Source organism: Pleurodeles waltl, chromosome 1_1, assembly GCF_031143425.1.
Source record: "Pleurodeles waltl isolate 20211129_DDA chromosome 1_1, aPleWal1.hap1.20221129, whole genome shotgun sequence".
Lineage (NCBI taxonomy): Eukaryota > Metazoa > Chordata > Amphibia > Caudata > Salamandridae > Pleurodeles > Pleurodeles waltl.
In genome coordinates this window covers 819,803,334-819,829,332 of record NC_090436.1, presented here as the reverse complement: position 1 = coordinate 819,829,332, position 25,999 = coordinate 819,803,334, and the positions used below count along the sequence as shown (strand labels likewise).

At 42.0% G+C, this 25,999-nt stretch overlaps 1 protein-coding gene across 2 annotated transcripts in view; it reads left to right on the top strand.

The window, feature by feature from the left end:
• Positions 1–25,999, top strand: part of DOCK8 (dedicator of cytokinesis 8) — a 709,540-nt gene that overhangs the window by 543,688 nt on the left and 139,853 nt on the right. For both annotated transcript variants that reach the window (XM_069228642.1, XM_069228651.1), the window contains 4 exons: positions 1,306–1,419; positions 4,028–4,183; positions 6,580–6,719; positions 7,405–7,574. In XM_069228642.1, coding sequence (XP_069084743.1) covers positions 1,306–1,419; positions 4,028–4,183; positions 6,580–6,719; positions 7,405–7,574 — 580 coding nt within the window. The remainder of the gene's footprint in view (positions 1–1,305; positions 1,420–4,027; positions 4,184–6,579; positions 6,720–7,404; positions 7,575–25,999) is intronic.

Sequence of the window (25,999 nt, the reverse complement as noted above, 5' to 3'; positions counted from 1 at the left end):
TTAATAAATATTTAAAGTGTAAGCTGTGATCCGCTTGTATAAAAAGAATAAGGTAACCTACCATAGATTCTGTGAAACTTGTAAAAAGGGGGTTTGAGAAAGGCACACAGTTCAAAGTTAGAATGATAGAAATGGGTCTTAATGGGAACGAAATATGTAGAGTGTTTTCATTTTAGAGAGGAAAGGGTACATGGCAGTTTTGTTGAAAGGTGAGCCAAAAGCATATAGAGTGGGACCAAAGCAGGTGCATGCATTTTTATATAAAGGGAAGAATACTGAGAAAATAAAATCGAAGGTAAAATTAGATGAGATTTGTGGCTGTGGGTGGATGGGATTAACTACAGCTGCCCCCAAGACACTTTGGCCCATATTTATACGTTTTTGCGCCGCATTTGCGTCTTTTTTTTACGCAAAAGCAGCGCAAACTTACAAAATATAACTGTAGTTTGTAAGCTTGCGCCGCTTTTGCGTCAAAAAGTGATGCAAATGCATCGCAAATAAAGTATAAACATGGGCCTATGTTGGCTGATAGACTTACGTTGCTTTAATCCGAGTGACTAGTGAAGAGAAGTAGTGTTACCTTAAAGTGTTCTTTCTTTCTATGCTCACTGTCAACTCTGGCAACTCTTTCCACCAAGGCTTACTATAGCTCACTAGATACCTCCTTGTCTAGCTCTTGGTTTCACAGTTTGATGGAGAATTTTGCATTTAGCAACATTTCACCACAGCTAAGGCTGTTTCTTTACAACGTTCTAGAGAAAAGCCCATTAGCTTGGCCGTTTCCATTAGCTAGGCCGTTTTATGTCACCGTCTGCAGTCCCCCATGATGTAAACATGACTCCAGTCTGTTGCTGTATTGGGATATTGTGGAGTGAAATAAATGCCATTCTGATGAAAGCAATGGTTAAAGTAAAATAAGAATGATGTGTGTGTAATGAGAAAAGTGATCAGCTTTAGATGGGTAATTGTTCACCTGTGATCTGATACTCAACTCCCAGAACGATCCTTGCAGGTAGGCCCAATCTGAATTCAAACTGAGGCAGGCATGCCCTTGCTGGAAACACACATAAAATCAACCAGTAGCGTCAAAAGAGCGTCATGCACTTCTGCAACCAATTGTGAATCTGAAGGGGGAAGGGCTTGAGGAGAATCTAAATTTCATCTAGGTATTGGGTTCTAAATAGGGGGGGAGGGGGAGAAAGAGCTACCCAGTTGATTAGTAGTCACTTATGAAAAAGATCGAAAATAGATATTTTTTTGTAAATAAATATGTTTATTGCATTTTTGTTCTTTTTTTTCTTATAGGAAACTGAACAAGCGGAAAAGATTAACATTAGCCTGGCGTTTTTCTTATATGATCTGCTATCACTTATGGACCGTGGTGTTGTGTTTAATCTCATCAAGAATTATTGCAATCAGGTACAGCACATATTACTTTAGAGAGAAATCTTCGGCGTGAACCGATATGTCACAAAACAGAACTTAAAAAGTGTGCAAGAGATAGCAGTAAACTGCTGTAAAATAAAGGGAGTGTTACGGACAAGAGCTAAATTGTTTCTCCCCTCGACCCATAAATTGACTGCAGCAAAATGCGAAGAATACTGTTCACTGAGGGGTCCATTCACAAACGGCCTTCGCACCTGTGGCAGAGGCCCCCCAGTGGTGGCAGGGGGGGGGGCGCACTTGTGACGGGTGACCTGTACTTGTTGCGGGACCTCTGCCATGTGTAAATGCAGTAAGGCGGTCCCGCCACGAGTGCAGGACTTCTGCCATGTGTAAATGCAGGCTAACGTCATTCCTTAAATAAGGCGCCCGCATGGCACATAGGAATGGCGTTGGCCAGTGCTGTGCTAAATTTTAATCAGTCTGCCTCAGGTGTCTAATGAGCGTGAAAGGTTGTTTACGACCAAGAGAATGCAGTGCCATGGCAAAAGAGGTGGCAAGAGTTGTTGACTCTGTTCCTTAGGCCTCGGTTTCGCAGCAGTAACAGGCTACTCCCCAGGACGAGTTAACTGGCGTGAGCTGTGAGTCCCCTGGAGGTTGGGGGGTGAAATAACCAAAGTCTCATTATTAGAGGAGATCTACATAATTTAATCGCTCTGTAGATTTTTCCCTATTGCAGGGTCTGACTTGAATCGAAACCAACTACTGCTTTTCTGAGTGGGTGGGATAGGAGAAATTATAGTTTAATAATAATCTTGTCCAATCACTTAGCAGAATTAGAGGGCTTAGACATAAGCTTGGTGTAGTGACCAAATCCAGAGCATTTGAGAGAGATACTGGCGGAAATATGTTCTGTGATTCCCACCTCGGAGGGCTCAGGGATGGGTTATGCTACTAAAGGGAAATCTGCGAATTGTACCTAGGTAATAAGAAAACATGGATAAGTATCTATCTGCGGCTTCATTATAATTATTATCAATCAGCCGACTACGATTTGTTTCTTAAAGACCTAGGGGCATATTTACAGTGCTGATGCACCAGTTTTCTTGTGTCGCCCCTGCCCTACCTAACAACACCATGGCAGTCATTTGGGCAATAGCATCAGAATTTTTGACACTATTGTGGCGCATTACTGCACCAGCATCAAAAATGTTGACGCTAGTGAAGCAAAGTGCAAGGAGCCCCACAGGTTTTTATGCGTACGTCATTTTAATGTCTGCTTTGAGCAGGCGTTAAAAATGACGACAAAAATGATGCCGTGAAATCTAGTAAATGCTGAAATGCCCCCCTTGCATACATTATGCCTGGCACAGGCATAATGTGGTGCAAGGGGGTGCAAAGTGGTCCAATGTGAGCATTGCATCACTTTGTAAATATGATGCGGTAAAAAAGCCTTCCTAACGCCACATAAGCATTAAAAAATTGACGCAAATGTGATGCAGAATGGCACTAGGAGCTTGTAAATATGTGCCCTAGTCTCACGTGTTTCAAAGCAGTACATCTTCCCAACTCATTCAAACTTCCAGGAGGAGTAACCTGCTGTCCCTACCATCTTTTCACTGCCCATACCATCCAACACTATTCATTTCCCAGTTAGCTGAATGTAAGTGTCTAGGATTGACCCACCAAGGTTATCTCCCTTTTCTCAAGACATCCGGGTAAAAGGTCAAGTGAAGGCGAGAATTAATTTGAACCTCCACTTACCCAGTCCAGTAGGATGCTATTATTTATACTTGTTATCAGAGCATTCACTCTTGAAAATGCATCCTGTCAGTCAAAATCATACCAACATCCATCTTCATGCATCAAACATGAGCCCACACACCGCACTCTCTTTCGATGAAAAAACCTTCATTTCTTGAATTTAAAAGGAACCTTAGAAAGATTGTGGATCCCAAGGGAAATTTGAAAATCAATGGGATGATGGTCTTGCTATTGCTATTTATTTGCTGTTTGGTTCATTTATTGTGGTATTGCTATTTATTTAATTTATGGTGGTATTATAAAGGTGCTATTACAAAAATCTGGGGGGAGGTTAACAAACAGTTTGCGCTGGGTTTGAACCTTTGCAACTATCCATGGTTTGTGATGCAAAACCCTATCTACTAACAATAGTAGACAGGGTTTTGCACCAAAAAATGACGCCACCTGCAAGCAGGCATTAAAAAGGAGTAATTATTTTATTTCTCCTAACTTTTTCCACTTTGCATGTGTGCTGCCCTATACAGCACACATTCAACGTGGAAAATAGTGTTAAGGCCAGTCTAGGCATGGTATTTAGTGCTGGAAGGATACCCTTCCAGTGCAAAACCTGTGATAGACTCTCGTATACACTTAGAAATATGGTGCAAAGGTGTTTGTGTGGCACTGCACAGTCTGATTGTGTGCCAGAGCTAGGGAGAGAGCAGGATAGGGCCATATCCTAGAAGATATGGTGCTGTCCTGCTCTCTTCCTGTTACCCAAAGCAGCAACTTTAGGTGTTGCATTGTGTGACTGTTTTTAAAATCTGGTCATGGTATTAAAAACATGTGCTAAACTAAAGGCATCTACCTGTTGAAATGTTTTCCTTATGTCTTTTACTAGCTTTCAGCCAAGCTGAATTCATTTCCGGCCCTGATTTCCATGAGACTGGAGTTCCTGAGGATCCTCTGCAGTCATGAGCACTACCTGAACTTGAATCTCTTCTTTGTGACCCCGCAGTCTGCTCCTGCTTCTCCGTGCCCTTCCTTGTCGTCACAGGTAGGGGATGCATCGCCCTTGGGATCACTTCAAGTGGGTGCCCTCAGAGCCCAGACTTGCTGGGTGCTACCCCCCTTAGACGTAAGAAGAATGTAACAAAGGTCAGTCAAATGTAGTAAACAGGCATGGGCGGGAAGTGCCTGTTAATTGTAGGTTCCTGAAATGTATTTTTAGAAAGAGGTGAAGGCTTGGGTTATGTGACGAGGCCTCGTGAAAGCAATGAAACTTAAGGCAGTACAACTAGCATAGCTTTCTACTGGGCACCCTTTCATAATCTTCTGAGTAGGAAGGGCCATTTTACGCTAATCGCCAGCAGGAGATGTGCCTGTTTTTCCTTACTGCTTTCTATTTCTATTTATATTGTAATTCATTTAAATCAACTCTTAAGCGTATCTGTGACCCACTGGCACTGAAAAAGTGAATGTGAAAGTCTATGTTGCAAACAAGCCATCTTGGGCACTAGGGGCCAGATGTACGAAATTTTGCGTTTGCGACTCGCAAATTGCGTGTCTGAGCGACTCGCAATTTGCGAGTTGCAAACCCGGAAGCAGGATGGAGTCCCTGACACCATCTGCGAATCGCAGGGGGGTCGCAAAGACCCACCTCATTAATATTAATGAGGTGGGTCGCAATTTGCAACCCCCTTGCGATTCGCAGCACTCACAGGGATGGTGGCTTGCTGGAGACAGCAGGCCACCATGTCTGTAACTGCTTTTAAATAAAGCTGTTTTTTTTTTGTTCTGCAGCCCGTTTTCCTTAAAGGAAAACGAGTTGCAATACAAACGAAAAAATGAAACGTTTTGCGAATCGGTTACCACCAGTGTGACACTGGTGGTAACTGCGAATTGCTTTGCGACCGCGTTCGCGGTCACAAAGCAATTCTACATCGCGATGCGAATCGCAAATAGGAAGGGGAACACCCCTTCCTATTTGCGAGTCGCATTCCCATTTTGCGAGTCGGTAACCAGGTTACCGACTCGCAAAATGGGAATGAGCATCGCAATGTGCTTTTTGCATGGCGCAAACAGCAAAATTCGCTGTTTGCGCCATGCCAAAAGCTTGCTACATCTGGCCCTAGATGATCTCAAGGTTTTCATAAATTAAAAGAGATTATCCATGCATCTTCGGGCCATAGGAGGGAAACCTCAGCATAAAGTTGTTTACTTTGCACCATTTTGTGTTTAACCGACAGGCGGATGAGAAAGCTGGCCAGTGGCTGGAAGGATCTTAAGACAGTAGGGACTAAAACTCAAGGCCACCTAATCAAACCAGCAGGCAAGCCAGTGGAGCTGAGCACTGACCCTCCTCGTCACACAGGTCAAAATGCTTGCAGGTGCTTCTCAGTACCCTTGAGGCTAAGACAGTGCTTGATTTGTGCTTATTGTATCCGGTGCTGAGCACCAGAACTTATTTTTGAGGGCCAGGGCTTATTCTTCTGCCTCAAGCATTTGCTGCGAGCAAAAAACACAAATGAGAAAGACGGAGGAAGAGAAAAACGAAAAAGCATCACAAAGGGAGAAAACAGAAAGCTGCTAGAGTGAGCTGAAGGGGCAGGGAGTGGCTTTAAATAAATTGAAGAGGCCCGAGATGGCTTCAGGATTACGCTGCCTCAGTTATCCATGTTCCCACATTTAATCCCTAAACACACCCCATCTCTTAAAATAAAAGACCCTTTACTGCAACTAAACACTACTTATCTCTGAGACCTGAAAATTCCCACTACCCCAATGCAAAACCCATCACTGAACCCTGAAAACTCCTTAGAATGCTTAAACACCGCCCTTCTTTGAACCCTAGAAACGTCCTACTACCCCTATACCCCGCCCATCACTAAGCCCTACAACCTTTTTGTTACCTCCATACCCAAACTCTAAAAGCTCCTCACTACAATTATACACTACTCATCCCTGAACCTTAAAAACCACTCACTCCCCCACACAGAACGAATTTCTGGAGCGCCAGAATCAAATGTTTTCACAGGTTAGGGAATCTGTAAAAAAATATTCTGTGCCCTGTTTGTTGAAGTGTATTATGATTTTAAGGTTTTGTGATCTGTGAGTCTATTTGATGACTTAGGGTCTGATTTAGATTTAATGGAAAAGTTACTCCGTCACAACTGTGAAGGACATCCCGTCCCCTGAAATCTAAATCCCATTATGTCCTAACGGATGTAGATTTCAGCAGGCGGGATACCCGTCACCGTTGTGACGGATTGACCCATCCACTAGTATCTAAATCAGGCCCTTATTGTTTCCAGTTGTTGCACAGTGTCAAATGTTCTTTGTCACTGTTAAGACTTTCTAATCCCACTTTCTGTGTTGTAAATGTTATGCTGTGACACACTGGGTGCCCTGGTGCGCATTTAGTAATGGTTCAGTTTCTATGTGTTTGTGTAGAACTCAAGTTCAAGTTCCAGCTTCCAGGACCACAAAATCGCTAGCATGTTCGATCTTTCGGCTGACTATCGCCAGCAGCACTTCCTGACAGGGCTTCTCTTCACTGAGCTGGTGGCCGCTCTCGACACTGAGACGGAAGGGTAGGTGACTTCAGAGAATTCTTCATTTAGAAAAGAGTTTGTGAATGGAAGGGTAACAAAACTTGAGGTGGCCTCTCTGCACAGTCCAAGGATGGGCCCCCTCCCCTAGCTCAAGCAGGAGCTCCTAGGCCAGAGTAGTGTCCTGATGGGGCCCCCTGGAGCTTGGGGCCCCCACACACCACCGGGACTGCGGGGCGTTTGGTACACCACCACACTTCCCTTATTAAAGAGGGTTAAAGATGAAGAAAAAGTGACCCTGTGCAATTTTTTTGTTGCATAGCCTGTATTAAAGTGATAGGAATCACACAACACATTTGTGTTTTTTTTATTTTCTTTAACTGTTCAAAGAGAAAGGAATTTGGTATTCTTTTTTATCATTTTTGATATATGCGAAACCATTTCATGCATTGCAAATCCAGTATCAGAAGTGTTTAATCAGCTGTTTTTTGCCTGAGAAATGTAGCATGTTTATATGAATGTTTAATAATTCTTAGTGTATCTTTAGCTGGTTTTTGTCGTTTTCTGATTGATAAATGTGGTGGGAAAGAAGACAGAAAAGCATATGAGAATCAAATTTGTCTTGATTGAGAATCTCATTGTAATGTTCCATCAAGTTTGCCTTATGAAAAATGGCAATTTACCCAAAAGGTGACAAAGCTGTATCAGGTTTTCCTTTTTTCCACAGGATCTGTAAGGTCCAGAGGAAAGCAATTAGTGCCATACATAACCTGCTTGGCTCTCATGACCTGGACTCACGATGTTTGAAACCGGAACTGAAAACTAAAATTGCTGCCCTCTACCTCCCTTTGGTTGGGATCATCTTAGATGCAATGCCACACCTCTATGATTTCACAGGTACATTCTTTTCCTACCATTACCTGTTCTTTGCTTAATGCTGAAGCTTGATGATGCCCAGAAGGCCAAACTGCACTGTACTAAAAAGAGTACATAAACGATCAAGTACCGTTTGCCATACAATATAAGGATATTGCACATCTCTGAGGAGTTCCATTGCCATATCAAAGAATGAGGACAAAGGCAGTGGTCATTGAATTCTGAGGTGACTTATAGTATCCTTTTAATGCATGACATAGGGTGATATATTAATTATACTATATAGGTGCACCATTGCCCTTCCCTCAGTCCCTTGACCTCTTGCTCTTCGTGTGAATTAGTTTATTTGAAAATATATGGAATACATAAAGTGAGAATTTAAACACCCCAATGTACAAGTTGTAATTTGTTGCCGAAACATATTACATACAGTTTAATGTAGGTCAATTTCAAAAACAGTTCTAGTTCATAATGTATATTAACATGCAGAGAGATTCTTGTTTTTGTGTAATGAGCTATAGCTGTGCCAAGGTGAATATAATTCACACATTGCTCCTTTCTGTTAATTTCTGTTCATCTCTGGAAAGGAGTTCAGAGGAGCTGAAAAGTTAGTTCTTATGTTTACTGTTTAAATTGCAGTTGTAAAACTGTTCCTTGACCTTCCATTCACACTAGTTGTTTTGACATCACTTAACTGTAATAGCCTATTATAGCTGAGCAGCTACATAGTTTTCATGTTACAAGTGACTAGTGATGTCACAACAGTACTGTATTACAAGAATTAGAGCCAGTTATTTTAAAGGGATTGTAGTCTCCAGTGTACTATAAATAAATAAATAAATACATCTGGTATTGAATATTCGTAGGATGCAGAACGCATGTCTCCCAGGACCAATACTTAATTCTGAAGGGGTAAGTTTGAAATAGAAAAGAATTGTTTTCAAGAACAATAGATTAAATCCTCTAAACTATACTGCTGATAACACAAACTACTCTAATATCAGAAATAATCTCACACAATATGTCACCACATCCATACCTCAAGGAAAAGGCAATAAATTGTTAACCAATCTATCCTTGAATGCATGGATTCATAATCAATGTTCATTACAAACCTAGTAATTATGATATGGCCCTAGAATATTATTGTCAGAAGATCATCTGACATAAATATAGGGCCTGATTTAGAGTTTGGCGTGCGGGTTGCTTCGTCACAAACGTGACAGATATTCCATCCGGGTATTACGATTTCTGTAGCATATAATGGAATCATAATACGGCAGATGGGATATCCTTCACATTTGTGATGGAGTAACCCACCTTCCAAACCCTAAATCAGGCCTGTAGTCTCTTAATTAGAGTTCACAAAAATATTGACCCATTGGAGTTAACAATATAACATTTACAAACAATATTTATTTCAGAAAATATTTCTGTCTCTAATATTCTGACATACAACCTTAATCACTCCTCTCATTAGTTTACTTCACAATTCCAGTGAGCACAGGAACTGCAATAAGCCACCATAATGCAAACTCAACCACCCAAAGCTCAATCCAAAATTCTGTTTTTCAATTACCAGTGTTACATCCAGAGAACATACATATCGTTTGCCCTAGAAAAAACACAGTTCATAGAATATTGTCAGGTGAACTGACATAGCCATACTGATAGTGACTGTGGGTGAAATTTATGGCATTCAAAAAGAAGAAATTTACCTTAGTTATTCGTGCCTAAAGAAGCACCCATACGTCATCTTCCACATTCTGTGATCTCACACAACGTTGTGAATCCACGACCACTAAGGCCCATATTTATACTTTTTTAGCGCCGCATTTGCGTCAGTTTTTTATGCAAAATCGGCGTAAACTTACAACATACAATTGTATGTTGTAAGTTTGCTCCGCTTTTCCGTCACAAAATGACGCAAATGCGGCGCTAAAAAAAGTATAAATATGGGCCTAAGTACTTCTCTGTTGACAAACTAAATAACAAGTCAATGTCATTGGCATCTTATGTTCTCTTTGGAATATATTTCAGCATGTTTTTATTGATGATTTAACTTCATAAAGTCCCTCAAAGCAACCTTAAGCAGCAACAATATAATTTCTTTCTCCACCATCAAATCTATCACCGTGGACACATTGACTCTATACCTTCACATAATAAAGACCTCCCTCAAAGCTGGCACTTCCTTACCTCATTTGCTTCAAATGGTCATAATGCTTTATCTTAATCCACATGACCTGCTATTTACCAGACCGTCACCCACCTGTTTCCCCCTAAGAATAGCATTGCAAAATTAAGGTTAATTTACCCCAGCTGTCTCCTTCAGGCTTACCAATTATGCTTTTGGTTCTATTGCAACGCACAAAGTGCCACTAGACAGACTGTTGATGATGCCCTAAATATTACTAACAAAAGGGGCTGATGCTTCGTGATGTGTTTTTTTTACATTTAAATCGTATTCAACAGTATCAATCATACATTTCTGCTCAATACTCTCTCCATCTGCATTGGCATCACTCAAGGTGTCTCTACCGGACTACCTCATCCTTTGTTTAAAAAAAAAGCATGTTAAGAGAAGCTTCTCTAAATTACTTCAACTATCAGTCAAACACAAAAGTACCTAAGGCTCCATGGTTTTGCGATGATCTTCAGACTCTACATGAAACCTTCGGGGCATGACTGGCTAATAAAGGCATATACTTACACACGTATCATGGCAACACTGCCTCCACATTATTCAATCATGTATGTCCACAGTTTAACATAAACTTGACTCCCTCAGAATAGATTTCATTCTGTCAGTGGCGGAAGGTTTTCATTCACCATCTCCACCAAACTTAAGTTCATTGGTTTCAATATCAAGCTTTGATTTGCATTCAAAGACAATTTGAAAAATAAATCATGGACTGCCTGTTATAAGCTAAGTTTCTAACGTCTGATCAACCCACTATGCCTGCTTCACAGGGCAAGCACTTCCTTCTTCATATATTAAGCTCAAAACTCTGTAAATCATTTACAAGGATATCCAACCAGTAAGCCAGACTATGCATCTGAAAACTCCCCCAAATGCCCTGCATCACCCACAGCAAAAACCAGATGAAGATGGGGATTCGAAAGACAAGGAAAAAAATCAAGACAAGGGGCCTGATTACAACTTTGGAGGAGGTGTTAATTCGTCCCAAAAGTGATGGTAAAGTGACGGATATACCACCAGCCGTATTATGAGTCCATTATATCCTATGGAACTCGGAATATGGCTGGTGGTATATCCGTCACATTTGGGACGGATTAACACCTCCTCCAAAGTTGTAATCAGGGCCAAAATGTTTACTTTTCTTTAGCAATCATCTTCTATAACGAACTTCCCCTCTACTCAGATTGGCCTTTTTACTCCTGACTTTCAGGAAAGAAGTCAACTCCTTTGTCTTCCACCTGTCACTTCCCGTTTCAAACTGTATCTTGACTTTCTCTTGGAGGGTTGCGTGTTCACCACTAGGCACAATCATAGAAACTCCTCATATGGAGCCCTGCACTCCTCATCCCTAGAAGAGATTCACAGAGCACATAAAAGATCTGCTTCCACTTTTTATGTCAGATTTGTTTCCTCACATATCACAGAGACATGAGATCCTGCACTTGCTGAAACTTCTCACTATCTTATACTACTTTTTTCACATTTTAAATCATTTTTATAAGATGCATAAGTCCTCAGGGTGAAAACTATGTTGGAATTGGTGACACTAGATTACAGTGTTGTACTCTCAGTAGTAGTGCATGTCATGCTTGGGGCCTGACTATGACTCTCAGCATTGTGAATCATTGTCTTCAAATGCATCACAGAGTCTAGAGAGGGTAATCAAAAGCCTTTCTTGTTTTTTTATCATACTGATAAAATAAGGTCCTACTCTTGCTTTCCCTTGTGGAGTACACTCAAATAATCAATGAGGAGCTGTTCCCCTAACAGATCTGAGAAGGAGCAGAGGCACATCTCAAAGATTAAAACACGCAAAGGTCCCATCCAAAGTCATCAATCTCTTCAAACACCACTCTCAGTCTCATGCCTGCACTTGGAGCAGCAGTGACTGGACATGCAGATCAATCTTCTTTCTCAGTGGAAGATCCAACCACACACTTGAAAATACACAATTAATGATTGCTTCTCTAACTACTAGTTAAAAACAGTTTGACAACTTTGGATACCCCATGTTTTAGTTGTTATGGATGTGACTCCCCATCTGTGGATGATTACTTAATTCCTTTCTTGGATGGTGTTCCCTCTGTGCTGTTGTCTACAGCTCCTTCTCTGTGGCATCTGCCCCATCAGCTCCGGTGTGGTCCTCTGCCCTTCAGTGTCCTCCCTTGCAACTTTGTCTCTGGTGCCATTTCTGATCCTTCAGCTGTGACTGACATTTTTGCTGATCTCCAAACCTCAAGAGCGGATGGTGCCACCTCTGCATTTTCAGATGTAAACTATGTTTATTTTGCTATATAACCCTTTAAAGAAGCTATCAGTGGTGGCTGCTGGGAATCAAAAGTGGAGGGCCGCTCCTTTCCAGGTGGCAGTCACTCAGCTCCTCATCCTCCCAGCAGTCACTGGGTCAGAAAAGCACATGCTCCCAATCCAGGCACTGCTGTAATGCTACACTAAGCATGAGAGCAGCACTGGGATTGGCCTGATCGGGCTGGTTTGATGCTCGCTCAGGCACAGAGAGCCTGTGCCATTTCTCCAACCCTGCTTTGTAGCACAGCTAGGGTGGAGAAATGTAAGTGCGCGTGCCAGTTTGGCCATCCTAAGATGGCCGACCAAACCCACATGTGCATTTTACAGTGCCCACCACTCCTCCTCCCTATGACCTGCCCCTCCCACACTGCAATGACTGTCAGAGAGAGTCATTCAGTGGCAAATAAAATGATTATAAAATTATTTTATTATCATTTTATTTGTCACTGCCTGACGCTATTACGGAGGAGCTGCCCATGGAAGTTATGGTCTATTCTGTTGGATGAAGACACCAGAGCGTCTCACATACTGACTAATTCAGGAACTTCCAATCATTCTATGAGGGTACATCCTAATTATTATCAGAATCCAAACATAGATGTTGAAACTGTGATGGTTTATTCCCTCATCTAGATATTGCAAAACCCCTGAATGCCTCACCTGAGAGCTCCTTAGTATGTTCCATGTGAGGTCTTAGATAGCATCTCAGCCTTCTCTGACTTTAGCCACTGCAGCCCAAAAACGTCCACAGAGAGGAGAACAAATAGGATCACTGTAACTATAGTGTTATTCTTTCAGTCCAAATCACTTCTGCCTTTTAATGGTGAAGTTACAGTACATATTCTTGAGTAGAGCCTTCTTCTGTGCTTGTTTTAAGCATAAACATGGTGAACATACACAAACATGCACCATGGATAGCTATAGAGTCTCTAACTCTGCAGACTATGATGGTTCAGGCTTCTTCTGCAAGGAGCTGAACAAATGCATCAGAGCAAGGAATCAAAGAAACTGAATTTATTGGGACTTAAATTGTTGCTTTAAGTAACCCAGCTGTCATGTTCACCATGGCACATAAGTCCCTGGCCTCACTCCCTGCATGACCTTTGTGAGAGGGCCAGACACAATAATGTTCACACACATACCTTTTGCATAGGTGGCTTCAGACAGCCTTGCAACTTCAAAACATCTATTATAGAAATGGTGATGAGGTCCCTGGGTTTGAGCATGCATGGACTCTTCTCAGAGGTACAATGCAGACTTTTGAACTTTCCCATTAGGAAAGGATCTTTAGTATGAATGCTGATGAAACCATACCACAGCAGAAGACCTGGTCTTTCTTCATCTTGTAAGCCTTTTTCATAACAGTTATGCAATGTGTAAAAGATTTGAGTAGCAAAGTCATTGGTTACAGTGGAACCCCCAATAAGTGCAATAATACCTTCTGCTTTCAAGACAGAGGGGCAGTGATTATAAGCAATGTACTCCTCTCACTTTAGCCATCACAGCCCAAAAAGTATGTTAATGTGGGACCCTCAAAATAGCATGCATCTCAAGCAGGCGTCAGGCTTCCAGGTCTTGTGGAGTGGTGAAGAAGATGACCTTGTACCAACAAGTCCAGCACATTGCTCATTGACATACTCCCTTCTATTCATTAAGACTTCACTTCCTGTTCTCCCTACCATCCAGCTCTTATTTAGTTATGTCCATGGTAACAAACCTGATTTACAAAGCTGCAATAGAATCTATGTCTCACAGCAATACTAGCAAAAGTGTAATTCAAGATGTATTCTCGTGTATGTCACGACAAGGAACTTGTGACATTTTCAAGATCTTCACTTTTTGATGAAATTCTTGAATAAGAAAAAGTCCAAAATGGTAACTTTGGCAATTACCCTTTTGGCTCTGAGACTGGAATACTTGCAGTTGTTGACCTGTACAATGCATACTTCCACATTGCTATTAGACTCAACCAATTTGCTCAATCCTCTGACCTATTATAAGCACCAATGTTCCTTGCAAATGTTCTCGTAGCATAGCAGCACACCTCTTCTTGGCAAGGTTTCTGTGTTTCCTGTCTAAAGCAATTAGCTCAAAAACGCAAAGGATCCCGGGACAGCAGAAAAAACCCTACACAAAACTGCGGCTTATCTTTGTTATGCCTCAGCACATCACATACAATTCTGTCCCAATACCAGAAAAGCATAAAGGCTGTGTTGGACACATTCGAAAGGCATGCATTTACTTTATAGAAAGGGTACAGAATGTCACCCATACAACTCAACTTTGAATTCCATTAGTCAAACTCAAAAGTCATATTCATCTGACTCTCGAGTCTCTTTGCCTCGGAGCTCGGGTATCTTCCAGGACAATCGATAAGGACATGGATAAGGGTCTTTCAATGAAAGTTTCACTTTAAATTGAACGTATATTGGACTTCTCCAAAACAGGGTGACAGATCCTTCATAGTTTAAATAAATGGTTTAGCCATCTTCAGAAGATATCCATGCTGTTTAATCTCAGGAATTTATGGTGATGGATGCATCCCATGCGGGCTGGGAGCACATCTGGGTGACCTGTTCATCAGTGGAACTTGGTTCTGCAAGGAATGGTGATGGAACATTAACCTGCTGTACCTGAGGATAATTCACCTGGTCTTAGAGGCATTTCTCCCAGTTTGGGTTCTGATGGACAGTATTACCAGCATGCACAATGGCAACTAGTGAGGCAATATTGTAGTCCATACATCTATGTCCAGATGTCATGGAGGTATGTTTCTCAGTCTTGATGTTCGGTCCAACCCTGAGTGTGGCTCACAAGACAAGTTTTTTCTACCTGTTCTGCCCTGCCAACCAAGAGTGTGAACTTAATCAGAAAGTCTTGTTCAAGGTACAAATAGGAGTGAAAGTTTTCAAAGAGATTCCAGGGCTGGGGTAATTTGCGGATGCATTTGTTTTTCAGTGAACCCCACAGTTTATGTACACATCACCTTTCCAGTAATTTCTTCAGTTATCAGATTAACTATGATTTTGGTAGTCCATGATCGGGAATAAATAACTGCTAAGTCAATCAACTGTATTTCAGCATTTGTCCTCCCCAGAGCTTAATTTGAGCTCATGGTTGCCGGTGGAGGGCACAGGCACTTATTTTTGGGGGCAGACAGTTATTTCTCCACATCAGACATTTTCTGAGACCTTTATAGGGAAAGACAAACAAAACTAAAAAAACAGAGGAAGAGAAATACAGAAAATTTGCTGTCAAGGGAGAAAACAGACACCTGTAAAAGTGAGATAATGGAGTAGGGAGTGCCTCCAGTGAACTGAAGAAGTCTGAAGTAAATTTGGGACTACGCACCCTTGCTATTTGTGCTCTGACTTTTTATAGCACCAGCCGCGGGTGTCTGAGTGGCTCTTTGAGCACCAGCACTTATAATTTTACAAAGGACTGGTCCTCTCTTTCATGGAGGACCCTAGAATGCAGAAAAGAGAGGGATTGTGCTTCCTGAAGGGTGTAGCCTTAAACAATGGAGACTAAGAAGCTAGCTCTATCCAGCTGATATGGTTCAAATTGCGTACAAACGTTGTATTTGCCTTTCAAAGGTTGACTCAGGTGGAAATAATTAGTAGCTCTCTGTTTTATTGTCCCATGCCAAGATTTCTTGAGTTTACCGATTACCTGATGAGGATATGACTCAATGTAAATATGGTGAAGGACATTTGGAGACAACTTAGGTTTTTGCTCATTTTCAACAAGAATGTTCATAGGATACATTTTTTCTTCAACCACATCCTTCCAAGACAAAGGACAGAATATATTTACTATACCAGAAACTAGCCTGTTTTGTGTCTATTGCTCAAAATAGTCCAGGGCAGAGAAGATGTCATTTTTGGGATCTCTCTGGGGCTTCAATACATCATGGAGTGAAAAAAGGCACTCTCTACCTGAATTGCTGTATGTATAAAAAGAAAGACAATCGCTCACAATTGCGCTTTAGTATCACTTTATTCCACCATTTGAACCACCTAAAAGTATTATTCTGCATTTGTGGAAGGACACATGTTAATCTGCAATAGCCTTTCAACACATATTTGCAAGGCATTAATTTGTGGACTTAATGGATGAAACAAGGTTGGAACATGCTGTTTTCCAATAATTCTTAGTCTATCTGATCCACAGACTCTGTTATGAATTAATTTTCAATTTATTGGTGCAAAGTCTGGAATCTGATAGAAGAAGAATGCATCAGCATTACAAGATTTCTACCAATGGTAACACTTTTTTTCTGATGGATCTTCCCAAAGACTACTCATCACTCTTCATGACCCCTAACTCGGAGAATTCTTGGAACATTTTTGGTTCTAGTTCTCCATCTCTTCCTAAGCCCTCAGCATGAGGAATGGAGGCAGTACTGGCAACAAGGGCATTAAGGTGCCTTTATTGGCTACATATGTCAATCAGATGATGCCTCTGCAGCTATGCTGGGTGGTTTACTCTACAGAAGAACTGAAAAAAGACTCCTTACCCACCAATCCATAATCCTAGATTAGTAATTTATTCTAAATTATTTGTCTGCTGGAAAAGAGAGCATCCTTCAGAAAATGTGTTGCAGAGGTTAAGCAATTAGTTAATCTCTAACACAACGAGAACTATTAAAGGAGAACAATTTTAAACAATGGCAGTAAATTATTGGACAATGAAAGGTTTCCTAATGCAAAACACTAAATTAAATCATATGATCCCAGATCACTTTAAAGAATGTTACCTTCATATTAATGTTAACAACTAAATACATTGTTTCTTAGTAGAAATATTTGTAGTTATAGAGTAACCCAAAATAGAAGATAGCTAACCTCAGATTTTATGGTTGGACTTGATTTGAAGACCCAATCATAATATATGCATAAATTAATCAAGTTTGCTAGGTCTCTGATGGCACATCAGGGCATTTTTAGGAGAAGCGCTGAAAGTCAAAGGAGCACAACCACAAACATTGAATCGGAAGGCTCTGTTTAATATTGAAAATACATTTTGAAATGTTCACATCAATAAACAAGAACAGGATATTAGATCAGGGCCACAAGGAAAACGGGATGGTGCACATGCAGTATTTTCCACGAAGTTTGAATTGGCCACACTGCCACAGGATTGACAGTCTGCTGTGTAATTTGTTTGTAACTCAGGCAGATCAAAATGTATTAAAATTGCTTTTCACAGGTTCAGTGCAAGGCCAGACACAGTCGCAAATTGAATTGTCAATATCACAAAATAAAATGATGGACGGAGTGTACAAACTTTTCAAACACTCACCCCCAGTCACATATCTGGATTTAATCCATTTTTATTTTGCTTGCCACATCAACCCAGTTCGGACCCATCTATATCAAATCAGTCTTGACCCTGCTCCTTATGGGAGACGTCCAGCCTGAACTGCCAAGCCAGGTCCTCCTTGGACTCAAGCATCCTGGGACCAGTTTCAGGGTATCACCCTTCATCAGCCAGGCTAGCTTGAGACCAGTGGCACAGCAAGCAAGGGACCCACGTCTGGGCATACCCTCGCCACTTAAGGCGCACACACCAATATCACAAAATAAAATGATGGAGGAAGTGTTAAAACTTTTCAAACACTCACCCTCAGTCACGGATCTAGGTTTAATCCATTGTTATTTTCCTTGCCACATCAAACCAATTCGGACCTAGCTATATGCAAATCAGTCTTGTCTCCGCTCCCTATGGGAGCCATCCAGCCCAAACTGCTAAGCCAGGTCCTCCCTGGACAGGACTCAAGCATCCAAGGACTGCTTTCAGGGTATCACCCTTCATCAGCCACGCTAGCTTGAGTCCAGGGGCGCAGCAAGTAAGGGACCCACATCTGGACATACCCATGACACTTAGGGCGCACAAGGTAATATCACAAAATAAAATGATGGATGGAGTGTTGAAACTTTTCAAACACTCACCTCCAGTCACAGATCTGGGATTACTATTGAAAGGATTGGCAGAGCGTTCAAAATGAAAATGCACCTATCCCCATCACCAACTTGTATATAATCCTAGTAAAAAAACAAGAAGCAGGTATTTATGGTTCAATGTGTGAACAGATCACAGTACCTGCCGCCAAGGTACTAACTCAAGAGAGATACAATTATAGATATTTTGATAGTGCACCACTTAGAATAGAACAATTAAGTCCAGTTAATCTGTATCATCACAAGAACATCTTCTCTTTATTTAGTTTTCCTTGTATATAAAAACAAAACAGCCAAACACATTTCATCCTTAACAAGGACTTCTTCAGGGCTGAAATATGACAAAGGAAAATACATGACCTAAATATATATACAGAGTGACATAAACAATACACAAAAAAATAAATACAAACAATATATAAAAAAGACATACAAATATAAAAAGCACATTAAAGACATGACTAGCACATTAAATTAATATACAGGCAAGGGACAAACACAACAGAATATACTAAGGCCCTCATTCTGACCTTGGCGGTCTTTTCGCAAGACCGCCGAGTTACCGCCGCGGTAAAGACCGCCGACCGCGGCGGTATGCCGCTGCGTGTATTCCGACCGCTGGGAGCGTTCCGCCGGAATACCGCCAGCAGCCACACTGGCGGTCGGCGGGAAAGTGGAGACTGGTCAACCTCCACCGCCACGCCAGCAGAACACCGCCCCCAGAATTACGACCCACATTTCTGTGTGGCGGTCTTCTGTTGGCGGTCTTCTGTTGGCGGTCACGTCCCTATGGCTCCCGTCGCCTCCCGGAGGACCAACGCACAAGGTAAGTTGATCGTCCGTGAGGGGAGGGGGTGGGGGGGTGTTGTGTGATGTGTGCGTGCATGGGGGTGTGCGTGTGAGTGTGTAGAGGGGGTGTGTGAGTGCGTGCATGCGGGCGGGGAGTGCTGCTGTGCCTATGGGCAATGTGTGTAGTTCGGCGGGTGCGCATGTCGGCATGTATGTGTGCGGGTATGTGTCCCCGTTGTGTATGTGTGTGTGTAGGGGGTGTGTATATGTGCATGTTGGGGGTGTGTGCATGTCGGGGTGCGTGTATGTGCATGTCGGGGTGGGGGTGGGGAGGGGGTTTGTACCACCTCTGGGGGGTGGCAGGGGGGTGGAGGGTGTGGGGGGAGGACTCGGGGGGGCAGTGGGGGGTGGGGGAGACCCCTATCAGTGCCAGGGAAGGAATTCCCTGGCCCCGATAGTGCCTACCGCCATGGTTCACATGGCGGTTCCCGAACGCCAGAAACCGCGGCGGTAAGCAGGGTCATGATACCGTTGGCGGTCTTGGGTCGACCGCCGGACCGGAGTGCGCAGACTCCAGCCCGTCGGTCATGACCGCCGTGGCTGTCGGAGTGGGGAAGTGGCGGTCGGTCGCGGCGGTGACCGCCGCGGTCAGAATGCCATTTTTAATACCGCCGGTCTGTTCGCGGTCCGACCGCCGCCTCTCCGCCGACCGCCAAGGTCAGAATGAGGGCCTAAGTTGTTTGCGTGCATATGTAACATCTACATTGGAGAAAGAAGGGGGAAAACAGACAGAAACATCAAAGCAGACAAAGCTGGCAGCAGTTAACAAAAAATGGTGCGCCTGAAAGAAAAGATGTAACGGGAAAGATGAGTGCTAGGTATTTAAACCAGTGTTGATAGTCCTAAACGATACCAAAAAAAGGGGGGGTGATAGCACCAAGTATGAAAAAGAACATTACTAGAGACAAATGTTATTGAGACTTTATATAGTGAAGAATTTTAAATATGATCCTGTATCTGAATTGTCCAGCAATAATATAAATCAAGAAAGTCCTACCTTATGTATAAGTAATGCTTAATATCTCCTCACATACTGGTAATTTAGGTCATAGATGTCAACAAGGACGTAATACCAAAGTATTAGACTGAATGGAAAGAAGAGCAAAAAAAGAAAAAAAGATCAAACCAAATATGCCAATGAAAAAAGGGGTAGTAAGCATTAAGAAAAGACAGAAAAATAGAACACAGAAAAGAAGATAGAGAAGAGAATAAAAGTGCCTTCTGATACTCAGGCAATAGTAAATATAGTGCCCCTAAGGCAGTGAAGCATTAAACTTGTTATATTAAAATAGGGTAAAGCAATTTTAGAAATGAAACCATAAAAATACCTCTGTAAGGACCAATGGATCAGGAAGATGAGAACCGAAAAGTGTAAAAAAATATAGGAGTACGATAAAATTGCCAAAGTAGGTGCCAGAACGCATTAAAAGCCATGTTGAAAAACCGAAGTAGTTTGGTGAATTTAAATACCCACCCTCTCTAGAGAAATAAAAGTTACATGAAAAACCATGGTAGTGCCCCAAAATAGACATAAACAGCATGAATAGAAAGAAATCAGAAGGCGGGCATCAGAGACACTAATCCGGAATGTAATGTGGTGAAAGCGCTCAATGTAACCGAAAGAACTGACGGTCCTGTACGAAGTGCGTGAAAGAGGAGCATGTAAAGTTGCTTGTATTTAAGGCCAGCCAACAGATCCAATTTCAAACGAAACTTGGGGGAAAACGTTGCTGAGGCAACAGATCGGCCAAGGCAATGCTGATTGAAAAAAAGGGAAGGAAAGGAAGGCGGCCATCTTGAAATGGTCCAATGCATGTCAAAAGAGATAATATAAAAAGAAGTTTCAACAAAGGAAACAGAAAAACAAAGTTGAAATAAACGGCTGGAACAATTAAATGAAAATACACAATTCAGAAATTAATAAAAATATAAAATTAAGTAACAAAATAAATGACAAAAGAAGAAGAAAAAAAGAGCAACAATGAGAGTATAAGGATTCCATGTAATAAGCAATATGCCTATTGAAGCATAAGTGATGTCAAAGTAGTCACACCAAAGAGAGTTACTATATATGATACCTAGAGGAAGTGGTGAAATTCCTCATCAGAATTGTGGCCCATTTCACCAGCACGTAAGCGGCATATCCATGCTGCCTCCTTGCATCGTAGGGTCATTTCTCTGTCGTCTCCTCTGCGATTAGGTAATACCTGATCAACCCCATGGAACCAGATTTTACTGTCATTGGGATGTTGTTTCATCATATGGAGCGCCAGGGGATATTTTGTATCTTTGTTTTTGATTGCTCGGATGTGTTCCTGTATATGAAGTTTAAGGAGTCTGATGGTACCGCCTACATAGATTTTATCACAGCCACACCCCAAAATGTATGCAACATATTTTGTTTTACAATTAATGAAATGTCTGATTTCATACCTTTTGCCAGTATTATAGCTGAAACTGCTGATCTTATCAACACCTAAATTACACATATTGCATTTATGGCAAGTAAAAAAACCTTTAGGGCCTGTGGGTAACCATGTATGTGCCTTATTGGTGGTGATGTAGCTAGGACAAAGATAATCCCTCAAAGTCCAACCCCTACGATAGATCACCTGTGGTTTCCTAGGAATAGAACTACTAATACCAGGTACTTCTAATAGTAGGTGCCAGTGCCTACGCAGAGTCTTGTATATGTCATTACTCAATGTAGAAAATTGGGTGATAAATGTCAAACAACTAGATCTGTCTTTTCTTTTTTTGGGGTTGGTTATAAGTGTTGTATGCCTTTTTACTGTACCAATGCGTTTATGTGCATTAGTGAGAACGTCTTCACTGTATCCTCAATTTTTAAATCTCTGTTTTGCTTCATCAATGTGAACAGTGAAAGTGTTGCTGGTACTGCACTTGCGCCTTATGCAAATCATTTCACCAAAGGGGATATTATTAATGACTGATTTAGGATGAGCACTGCTGGCATGAAGAACACTATTACACGAAGTGGGCTTCCTGAAGAGAGTACTTTGTATCTTATTGTTTTCAACAAAAAATCTTATATCAAGGAAATCTATCTGTTCTTTACTGTACTGTAAGCTCAGTTTAACATTGTATGGATTGTCATTGAGGAACAGATGATATGCCAATAGTTGTTCCACAGACCCTTTCCACAGGGGAATAATATCATCAATGTATCTGCCCCAGAAGACTAATAAGTCTGTCCATTGCGTGCCATATTTGCCCCATGCATGCTCTCTCATACCAACCCATAAATAGGCAGGCATACGAGGGAGCAAACCTGGAACCCATCGCGGTCCCTTGTATCTGCTGGAACCACTGCCCATCATGAAGAAAAACGTTTTTGGAGAGAATAATGTCAATCATCTCCATCAACATGTTGTTATGCTGCCAGTGGTCAGCAGTTCTTGTACAGAGAAAAGATTTGACAGCTCTAGTCCCAAATTGTTTGTGTATGCAGGTATAAAGGCTGGTCACATCCATAGTCACAAACAGAAGCTCATCCGACCATTCAAAGTCATCAAATTTATTAAGTATATCTTCACTGTCTTGTATGTAAGACGGTAAGTTGTGTACAAAGGGTTGTAGGAACACATCAACATACTCTGACAGTCTCTCAGTGGGAGAGGAATTACTGGAAATTATAGATCTACCTGGAGGGAATTTGCCTCCTTTATGTATTTTAGGCAGTACATAGATACATGGAAAGTGTGGATCATGAACACTCAGGTATTTGTATTCACCATCTGAGATAAGGCAGCTTTCATGCCAATCATCTAGTAGCATATTAATGAACTCACTAAGGGATTGCATTGGATTCACTGTGGTGAATTTGTAACAGGCACTGTCTGACAGTTGCCTGTTAATTTCCTGGATATAATCCGATTTGTTCATAACCACAACATTTCTGCCCTAGTCGGCTTCCCTGATCACTATCGAGGGCTCAAGTTTTAAGGAGAATAATGCATTTCTCTCTAATTTGGAAGGATTGTCATCACTAAATTTAGAAATATTGAGCCTTTCCATAAGTTTATAAAAATCATTAGAGACTCGCATACGGAAAAGGTCAATATTATGATGTGTTCCTTGAGGGACAAATTTGGAACCAGGTCTAAGGCCACTGTTAACACATGTATTTTCCTGAATGCCCAGCTCATTCCTTAGAGCATGAATCTCAATGTGATCATTATCCGTGAGTGGCATAACCAGTTGTAAGTCATAAAGGTCAGAGACAATATGGGATAATGTGGGGGAAGACTCAAATGATGAGGTGACTGGTGTATGTACCGAGCTAAAGTAATCCTTCAATTTAAGCAGGCGTATGAATTTAAACAAGTCAATAAAAACATCAGTGGGATCATTCATTTGTGTGGGACAGAACCCCAAACCCTTACTAAGGATTTCGCATTCATCTTTATTAAGTACACGATAAGCAGGTTGACAATCAACAATTTATCTTCCTGTGTTGTAGAGGCAATGACTGGGGAGGGCATGGATGTAATAGCCTTCACCAAATCATATGTGGCTAATTTCCCTTGGAGCGTGTTTGTACCCCATGGGGATCTGGGCTTGTGTTTTTGCCTCCATCTTTTGCCACCCCTTCTGATCTTTCTTTTCGTACCAATTTGTTGCCCAGTCTGAGCCTTTCCATTTCCACTAAAAAAGGTGATGGATTCCGGGATGGAGTTGCTGATGTCGATGCTTTATTAGATATTGCACTATCAAGGGAACACATAGAACTAGAACTTGCTGAATCAGTGTCCCTCATTTCAGTGCGTGTTCTTTTGTTAGCCAACGATGATTTCAAATTGTCATATTTACGTGCAAAGGTATAAATTCTTCCTTCTTTGTAATCCATGTAATCCCATTTAATTTTGCGTAGTTTCTTATCACGCAGATATAATTGGTAATCTTCCAATACTCGGTCCATGATCTCATAGTTCTTTTTAGTAGCATCCTTAAGGTTCATACATTCAATACCTTTCTCGATTTTATCGACCTCGGCCTGCAATTTAGTGGTTTTTTTCTCGGAATGTTTAATTAATATGCGCATCATCGTAAAGGAGGCACTCTGTAGGTTTTCCTCCCGTTCCCTTAATGATTCCTCATCCAAGTCTTGTTGGAAGTTGGAAAAATTAGAATTCTCAGGCCTCATGGGATTTTCTTATTTTCTAAATATTTTTGCAATGTGATGCCATCCCACCATCTGGCCATCTCCTGTTTCTTCAGTTGTTCGAGTTTTTGAAATCTGGTCTTTAGACCATCTTGGCTTCTCAAACTGGTATTGGTTCCATCATGTGGAGCCTGATTAGAAAAGAGGTCCCTTGCCATTTCCTCACGTCTATCTTTGAAGTGTGACATGTTGTAAAAATTTGAAGTATTATAAGCAAGTGGGATAGTTCAAACGAGAACCCTGACAAAGAAACTATTGAAAGGATTGGCAGCGGGTTCAAAATGAAAATGCACCTATCCCTAAAAAGGGACAGGACTCAAGCATCCTCGGACCAGTTTCAAGGTATCACTCTTCATCAGCCAGGCTAGCTTGAGTCCAGTGGCACAGCAAGCAAGGGACCCACATCTGGGCATACCAGAGCCATTTAGGGCGCACAAGACAACATCATGAAATAAAATGATGGACCGAGTGTTGAAACTTTTCAAACACTACCCCCCCTCACAGATCTGGGTTTGATCCATTGTTATTTTGCTTGCCACGTCAACCCAGTTCAGACCCAGCTATTTGCACATCAGTCTTGACCCTGCTCCCTATGGGAGCAGTCCAACCCAAAATGCCAAGCCAGGTCCTCCCTGGACAGGACTCAAGCATCCTGGGACCGGTTTCAGAGTATCACCCTTCTTCAGCCAGGCTAGCTTGATTCCAGTGGCGCAGCAAGCAAGGGACCCCCGTCTGGGCATTCCCTAGCCACTGAGGGTGCACAAGGCAATATGACAAAATAAAATGATGGACGGAGTGTTGAAACTTTTCAAACACTCACCCCCAGTCACAGATCTGGGTTTCATTCTTTGTTATTTAGCTTGCCACGTCAACCCAGTTCGGACCCTTGCTTGCTGCGCCACTGGATTCAAGCTAGCCTGGCTGATGAAGGGTGATACCCTGAAACCGGTCCCAGGATGCTTGAATCCTGTCCAGGGAGGACCTGACTTGGCAGTTCGGGCTGGACTGCTCCCATAGGGAGCAGGGTCAAGACTGATTTGCATATGGCTGGGTCTAAACTGGGGTGACGTGGCAAGCAAAATAACGATGGATTAAACCCACATCTGTGACTGGGGGTGAGTGTTTGAAAAGTTTCTACACTCTGTCCACCATTTTATTTTGTAATGTTGTAAAGCTGACTTGTCACCTTTCCCTGCTGATTGCAGGAATTAGGCATTTGAGGAGGTGACAATTTTGGAGGGGTGGGTGAAAAATTCATTTCCACTGGTGAAGTTCACTAAGTTTTGCCCACTCATCATTCAGCTTGGAGTGCAGAGTTCCGGCAAAACTCTGCCAACCCCACGTGATAGAGTTTTTTCTTGTGCATAGCTTGCCAGTGTTAAGTTAGCGAGCAGTAGCAAGAATATGCACCCCGTAGCACGAATCTAAGAAGCTAAAATGCCCCCTGGCGAGATTTCTCAACATGGGCGCTCGCATTGAGAATGCTGATGCTCGAGTAGAAAATCTACTCAAGAAACAGAAAGAAGTAGCGCCCTCCGGTGCGCCACATGGTACCATTCTCACTGATTTTACAGTGCGGAAGAATCTCCCTGTGCTAAAAATTTGCGTGTGCAGCACAACAGGCCTGATTCAGCCCACTTGCGGAACTCTGCAGAAACTTGTGTTTTATGTAACTCCGCTAAATGCCACAGAGTTAAACTTCTCGAGTTATGACCACCCCTGCAATTTTGTTTGTAATCATTCCTAGTTGATGAACCTAAGCACGTGGTTGTGTTTTCTGCTAGAAACTTCAAAAAGTTAAAGTTGGAGAGCCTACAGAGTTTGGCAGAGCAGCTGAACTGCCACAAATGGCTTGTCTTCATGTCCCAACAAACTCACAGTTCCGCTGCCTCATTTAGAGGTGAGAGAACTGTAGGGTTTTCACTGGTGAGCATCATCT